General features: G+C 37.1%; 1 protein-coding gene across 3 annotated transcripts; it reads left to right on the forward strand.

Moving 5' to 3' along the window:
• Positions 1–4,002: 4,002 nt before the first annotated feature.
• Positions 4,003–7,865, forward strand: LOC125197824 (phosphatidylinositol 4-kinase gamma 8-like). 3 transcript variants are annotated; one of them, XM_048096345.1, is made up of 5 exons: positions 4,003–4,237; positions 4,467–4,518; positions 5,299–5,362; positions 5,468–6,823; positions 7,363–7,865. In XM_048096345.1, exons 4-5 carry the CDS (start codon positions 5,575–5,577, stop codon positions 7,554–7,556), a joined length of 1,443 nt encoding a protein of 480 aa, XP_047952302.1. In that variant the 5' UTR covers positions 4,003–4,237; positions 4,467–4,518; positions 5,299–5,362; positions 5,468–5,574; the 3' UTR covers positions 7,557–7,865. The 3 variants fall into 3 exon arrangements, with proteins under 3 accessions (XP_047952302.1, XP_047952303.1, XP_047952299.1); XM_048096346.1 differs by having other exon boundaries at positions 4,003–4,229; XM_048096342.1 differs by having other exon boundaries at positions 4,003–4,210.
• The last annotated feature ends 135 nt before the right edge of the window (positions 7,866–8,000 follow it).

The raw sequence follows: 8,000 nt of genomic DNA on the forward strand, positions 1-8,000 counted from the left end.
AAAAAGGTAAAGTGTTAGTTAAAATTTGTCACATTTTTTCAATGTTTTATATAGTACTCCCTCCGTCCCATTGAAGATGACTCACTTTCCTTTTTAGTTTGTCCCAACTAAGATGACCCATTACTTAAAAAGGAAACACCTCTATCTCTACTTTATTCCCCCACTCTTACTTTACTCTCTCATCTTAACAAACAAAATATAACCGCATAAAATCCCGTGCCGCCCAAGAAAGGGGTCATCTTCCTTGGGACGGAGGGAGTACTACAATTACCATATCCATGTCATCCCACTTGAAATTGGGGATTTTCTCCACTTCATCATTCAAATTTATAGTTAGTTCTTGAATAGTGCGGATCATATCCCACGCAGCTGGACGATGGACAATTGTGTCGATCTTCACAAGAAAGAACAAGATCATCCATGCAGAAATCAATTGATTTATTTGTAAATTTTCAAAATATAAAAGTAGATGACTTACACAAGGGTAAATTGTAAAGAAAAGTCTTTTGGTGATGTCGGTGATCTGTACTCCTCCATGTAGTTTAAGTATGAGCACCATGCACAAATAACACCATCTGTGTAACAGCCCGCCCTCCTAGGATACAATAAATGCGGCGGCTGCTACCCAAAACCAACTCTAAAGAAGTAAACATAGACTAGGGTTTCATTTAAAGAGTATTGACCAAAAGAATTGAAAGAGATATCAGAGTATTAAATGCAACAACTTAACCTAGATGATTAGAGGAAAGAAAAGCATCATAAATCACGATAAAAAATCTCGAGAGTACGACATCATCTCCAAGTCAAAATCACAAGGAAAGACTAAGGCTTCAAACCGAAGGCAAGATACAAATATTCCAAAAAGAAATTCTAGAGTGTATCAAAAATTCAGCGGAAAACGACCAAGAGAAAGTAAAGCTATGTATGAAGACACAACTACGCTTGAAGTTCAACATATCATTTTTAATTCATTAATCTGCTCAACACCCGCCACCACTCGTCGTCATTCAACCTGCACGTAAGGAAAACACATGCAGGGCTGAGTATTTTGAAATACTCAGTGAGCTCGTTGCCAAAACATTTTATAAGTTATGCCACCCTTACCAAGTGAACTCGAGTTTTAAGCAGTTATAAAAGGAATATCACGAGTATCACAAAATATATATTTTCATAGACTGGCCAGTCAAAATAACCTCCCATTTTCTCATCAATTAACAATCATTCCATGGTGCGACGAAAGTGTGGCCACACTTTTCGCCCACGAGACCGGCCGACTAGCAAGGACGGCTCTCGATCCCATTGTGTACACAGCCTGGTAGGGCTTGCGGCCCATACTCAGACCCGAATTCGTATAAGCATATCCAACAATCACATTTAAACAAACATAGGCATGGCATAACAGTTAAACCACCCTTATAACCCCGAACAACATTTTGATAAAATAAAAGAGAGTTTTTAGAGTAAAGCCCACCTCGACTGCTTAGTTTTCAAGTAGTTTCGCTTTTCCGTTATCCGGCTTCGCAACCAAAGTTTCACCTTTTAATCACATAGGCACATATCACAAATTAGGTTCAATACTACTCTTACTCATGCATGTCTCATTACTTTTCCCTCTTCCCAACGATTTATCTTATCATTACTAATTAATCAAGATCATGTTTATCGCACACGAAGACTTAACCATCAAACACACACTACACAACACATCAACACACACACACACCACACACACACACACACACACACGCCACACACACACACGGCACACACACATACACATGTCCCCACATCCCTTTTTATCCCTCTTTCACTCAACCAAGATGCATGAGGGTTCAAGAAGACCGATTAATCGGTTAGAAGAAGAAAAAGAAGAGGTAGAAGAAGAACAAACATAACTCTTAAACAAAAATACCTTTTTAGCGAAAAACAATCGGTAGAAAACAAGTATTAGCCTTGATTCTTCAAAGTTCTTGGATTAAACTTCAATTTCTTCTCAAAGGATGAAGGATTAATGGAGTAATGTAGAAGAAAAATTGAGAGAGTGTGTGGGAGGGTGGGGGCCGAAAATTATGGGGGCTAGGGTTGATGTTTCTCTTATTTATAGTGCTCAACAAGATCTTTAGGTAATTAGAATAGAATATTTGGTAAGATCTCATTCTCCCAATTAATTAAAATAAAATAAAATAATATTGTGAAGTAGGGAAGAAGAATTAACAAAAATAGATCCTAGGGCAAATCCCTATAATTTTCGAAAATGAGGCTCTCCAACTAGCCATGATTTTGTTTTGGTATTTTTCCATATAGAATAAAATATCATGGAGCAAAATAAAAATAAGGAAAATTCTCCATGCAACAAGGTAAGGGGCGATTTCTAGCCTTTTTAAATAAGGCATGGATTTTTGGAATATTAACTAAAATAAGGTAAGGCAAGATCTCTTGAAGTATGGAAAGATTTGGTAGAATAATTAAATTCTAGGTATGGAAGGAAATCAAGTAGGGAGTCAAATAAAATAAAATAATTCCTTCCTTCCCAAAAATAGTGATTTTCGAAAATCACTAGAAAAATAAGGGGGCTCGATTTTTCCATCTCTAAACAAGGAAATAATTGGCTCTTGGAATTAATTTGGATAAATATCCCAAGGATTAAATAAATTCCGGAAAAATAGAAATTCCTTCTCCAAGGGGCTAGGGTTCGAAAATTACAAGAATTAGGGTGACAAGTATTTATGGAAATTTTCCTCTAATATTCTCACTCACCCATAAACAATTAAATTGCCACATAATCTCATAACTTAATATATCACATGCCACATCATTAAATCAAATAGTTTGACTTTTCAAACTTTCAACAAAAACCCTAGGCTCGACTTGGCCAAGGCATCCCATGAAATAAATGCATTCACGACTCCATGTCATCAAATAATTAATTCTAGGGCTTTAAATTAGGGTTCTAAATTCCGGGATGTTACATCTATCCTAATTAAAATTTTTACCCTAATTAAAATGAAAGTTAATTAAATGTACTGTAAAAAAATTAATATTGACTAATAAGTTAAAAGGATAATATTGTAATTGCCTACTTTGTTTTATTTTCTTCGAAACCCTATCAAACAGCCGTAAAAATAAAGTTGATGTTTTTCCAGAACCCACCAAACATCCTAATAGATTATTTATCACATCTAATTAAGATAATTAACATAGTTGAGAATTTTTCTTAGGATAAATTCACCAAGCTACTAAACTAATGCCTTAGCAAACCCAAATTAAACACAGAGCTTAACAGAAACTTGAAATAACAATTCTTTTTGATCGTTATTTTGGAAAAAATGGTAATAAATAGTTAAAGTGGAGAGATAATAAAGTAAGAGAGAGAATAATGTAGAAGAGGACTTCCTCTACATTATTCTCCGTCTTACTTTATTTTCTCTCAACTTAACTATTTACTATATCATTTAATTATTAAAATAATACTCCTTCTTCCGCTATAAAATGTCTCATTTTTTACCGGCACGAGTTTTCAGAAATTGTCTGACTTTATAAAGTAAAGTGGTTAGAAAAGTTGGTGTAGTGCGGGGCCTACTTTATATATTGGTTTTGTAATAAAATATGAGTGGAATGAGTTAGTGGAATGTATGGTCCACTTAACAAATATGGTAAAAATAAAATGAGACATATATTGATGGACGAACGAAAAAAAAATGAAACATTAAATGGTGGACGGAGGATATAATGAAACATCAAACTGAATCAAAATCCTTTTAGTATTAGATTGTAAACTATTTCAATTAAATTATTGAAAATACAAGAAGAACCCCAAATTTGTAAATTTTGAATACTATATTACATGTTTGTATTTTTATTAGAGCTATATTTTGTTGTTCGTAATTATAAACTCAAAACATTTGTAATTTGTGATTGGACTAAATTAAGTGAGGATATCACAAAAACAAAGTTTTATTATAATGTGGGAAAAATAAGATGTTGTCCAAACAAAAACGGTTACTCCATCATTTCTGCAAAAACATCGGAGCGTTGGTGGGGAATCGAGATAGAGAGAGAAAAGTTGTCCCGATTTTAGTGAGAGAGAAAGTTTGTGAGAAATAAAGGAAGGCATAATTTGTGTATTGTTGATTTTTTAGTTGAAGGAATAATCCGCTCCCGCGCTCTCCCGTTGCCGTTTCTTCTCCCTGAACGCTCGCCAGTGTTCAGAGTCTCTCTCTCTCTTCAACGTGATAATGTTGTTTACTTTATGGGTTTTGATTTTTTCTTTTATTATTTTCAATTAACCGATGAAATTATGATCAAATATGCCAAATTGGTTCTCAAAATTTAATCATCATCAAATGCAATAGAAAATCCCTAAAATTTAAATGTGAACGATATAGATTTAATGATTAGTGCTAAGAAGAACATTTTTTGTTTCTCAAGATTTGAATCTCTGATTCATTTTGATCTCTTCTCCGCAGTCAAATTTGGAGACTTTTAAGCGGAGGAGCAAGCGAGAGCTTTATTTCGACAGTAAGTTTTAATGAATTATTGTTAATTCTGAACCATAGCAATATATTAGTAGTTGTTTTTACAAAAGCTTTAGATTATAATGTAAAATGAATTATGAATGTATGCTCCCAAGTGTTTGTTTGTTTCCATTTACAGGTCTATGGAGATTAGCTTACATTTCTTGTTCATGATTTTAATCGATAATCACCTCAAACTTTAGTTAATCCTGAGCCATAGTACCAAATTGGTTGTTTTTACGAAAACCTAAGATCATAATGTTTAGTGATGTATGCATCATTGTGTGTGTTTGTTTGTTTCCATTTGTAGGTGTATGGAGATCAGCACACATTTCTTGTACATGATTTTAATTGATAGTCAGCTCGAACTTCAGTTAATTCTGAGCCGTAGTACCAAATTGGTCGTTTATACAAAAACCTTAGATCATAGTAATGTTTAGTGATGTTTAGTGATATTTAGTGATGTATGCTCTTGTGTTAATTTGTTTGTGAACATTTGTAGGTCTATGGAGATCAGCACACATTTCTTGTTCATGATTTTAGTCGATAATCAGCTCAGACTTCAGTTCATTTTGAGCCATAGTACCAAATTGGTCGTTTATATGAAAACCTTAGATCATAATGTCTAGTGATGTATGCTCCATTGTGTTAGTTTGTTTGTGAACATTGTAGGTCTATGGAGATCAGCACACATTTCTTGTTCTTGATTCTAATTGATTCATTTAGGCGTTTTTACGATAACATGTTTAACGATGTATGCTTCACTGTATTGTTTCATTTTTAGGTCTACGGAGATTAGCACACATTTCTTGTTCTTGATTCTCACCGCCTCTTTTCTGAAACCATTGGTAAGTTTGTTGCTTCCTCTTTCACCACGTTGCTGCAAATTGTCTTTTCTCTGTCTCGTTTCTTAGTATGTCGATGATGATATCTCACATGTTGCTTGGTTGCAGAAATGTGATGTCTAATCTCCAAAGCAGACAAATCCTATAGAGAGAATTTTAAAAAGCAAGTAGCCCTTTAGCATGCACAGTAGTGGTTATTCGAGGACTCCCCGAAGATGGCTGCAGCTGTTAATCAACTTCATGGATTCAAGCCATTAGCCTACCCTCCGCGATGCCATCCTCTGTCCGTCTCTCACCTTGACTGCAAAATGCTCGAGTTGAGTCAATCCAAGTTCAACATCACTTGCATCCACAGGAGCTCCTCCACGCCATGCCTCTCGTACAATTCCTCCAAAGCAGAGGATGATTTTGATTTCCCGCAGACTCCAAGGATTGAGATCATTGTGGGGCACACCCTGCCCCAGGTGCACGCCCTCGTTGTTGAGGTTGCTGGGGCAATGGCCACCTCCGGTGTTGATCTTGAACGAGCTCCAAGTGGCCTTGGTGGCGCCTACTTCTTACATGCTCGGACTGGTGGCACTATAGCTGTTGCAAAGCCGGTTGACGAGGAGCCTCTAGCGATCAACAATCCCAAGGGCTTTGGTGGACGGATGTTAGGGCAACCGGGGATGAAAAGCTCCATCAGGATTGGCGAGACTGGTGCTCGTGAATCTGCTGCTTATCTCCTCGACCATGGTGGCTTCTCTGGTGTACCTCCAACCGCATTGGTTAAACTTTCGCATTTCAACTTCGATCTACTCAAGTCTGGTTCAGGTTCTGATTCAAACCCGAGTTACAAGATTGCATCCCTCCAACGCTTTGTGAATCATGACTCTGACGCGGGAGATTTGGGCCCTTCCAGCTTCTCGGTCACGAGTGTGCATCACATCGGCATACTGGATGTAAGGCTGATGAATCTGGACAGGCACGCAGGGAACCTTCTTGTGAGGCAAGAAAACGAGAGTTATGGCCGAGGAAAAGCTGAGCTTGTTCCTATAGATCACGGCTTTTGCTTGCCCGAGTGCCTTGACAACCCTTATTTTGAGTGGCAGCACTGGCCTCAGGCCTCCCTGCCTTTCTCAGCGGCCGAATCTGATTACATCTCCAGCCTCGACCCGTTCAAAGACGCGGAGCTTCTAAGGACCCATATCCCATCAATTAGGGAGTCCTCCATTCGGGTTCTTGTCCTCTGCACAATATTCTTGAAGCATGCAGCGGCCTACGGTTTATGCCTTGTCGACATAGGTGAGATGATGACCCGAGAATTCCTTGGTGGGAAAGAACACTGCAGCTCTTTGGAGAACTTATGTGAAACTGCTAGGGCTAGCTTGAACATGGGACTCAATGACAACGATGATCACATTGCGGAAACTGATGAAATGCTTGTACCTCGTGTTTTCAAGAACAAGAACCACCACAAAGCAGGTAACAAACTCATCGAAAACTCCCATTTCCAAATATTTTGAAATGAATATATATATGTATGAATGGGGATATAATCAGTTGATACTAATAACTGACAACTACGTCAACAATCTGCATTATGGATACCAACACGAAGACATTTGTATGTCAACGTCTTCGTGTTGACATCTATAAAGTAAGTTGTTAACATGGTTGTTAATTTATCAATTTAAGATATAGTTATCAACCCAAAGTAGTGATAAAATGCAAACTTATATATTGTACAAACTCAAAACTCCTCAACACAGCGTCAACACAGTTTCAATACAATATCAAACAGAGTAAAATTTCAAGATTTTAATGTCAACACAGTATCAACACAACATCAATGATTACTACCGTTGAAATTCTGTTGACATTTTTCTGTTGATGCTTTTTTGTGATCTGTTGACATTTTTCAATGGACCAGATCATAGTTTTGAGTTTGCGCAATATTTAGAGTTTTCATTTAATCACATCCCTACAACCTAACAGGAATGAATGTATATATATATATATAGGTGGTTTGATTAGGAGTGTGAGCTCCCCTGCACCATACAACCCCAACAGTCAGAGCATTTCTTTCGGGGACATGGGCAATGAGGAGTGGCATTCATTCCTGGAGACGTTCCAACAGCTTCTGCCCGAGGCCTTTGAAGAGAGAACATCCTTGGGTTTGGCCAAACACAGATTAAGAACTTCTTGTGCCTTTTAAGAATGTAAAACAAGTATAAAAAAGATAGTGTATAAAACTGCCCGCGCCCACCTGTAAGTAGTGTAGGATAACTGTGGAAACGGCCTACTAACACCGTAGATGACATTGCATAAAATGTAGATAACAAAAATTGGTAGTGTTTTCGAGGGAAACGGTATAGGGCAAGATTGCCATCTTTCTCTTAGAGCTTATGTTTAGCAGTTTGTTTCCTTCCTTGTTTCCGTTGCGTTTGTTGTTCTCATCATTATCGTATTGATCGACCATCAACTGTGTTTAGTATAATAAGTCAGTTAGATCAATGTTCAGACATAGATTGTTGTTGCTTTGCTATTACTATTAGTGAAGTTTGGTTTGAGGGAGTTTGATTTGAATAAATTTGTTGGGTGTTTATCAAGAAATTCATTTTGCAGATAAGCGAGGGTGTCTTGAGAGTTGAGACTATTG

Source organism: Salvia hispanica, unplaced genomic scaffold, assembly GCF_023119035.1.
Source record: "Salvia hispanica cultivar TCC Black 2014 unplaced genomic scaffold, UniMelb_Shisp_WGS_1.0 HiC_scaffold_1015, whole genome shotgun sequence".
NCBI classification, from domain to species: Eukaryota; Viridiplantae; Streptophyta; class Magnoliopsida; order Lamiales; family Lamiaceae; genus Salvia; species Salvia hispanica.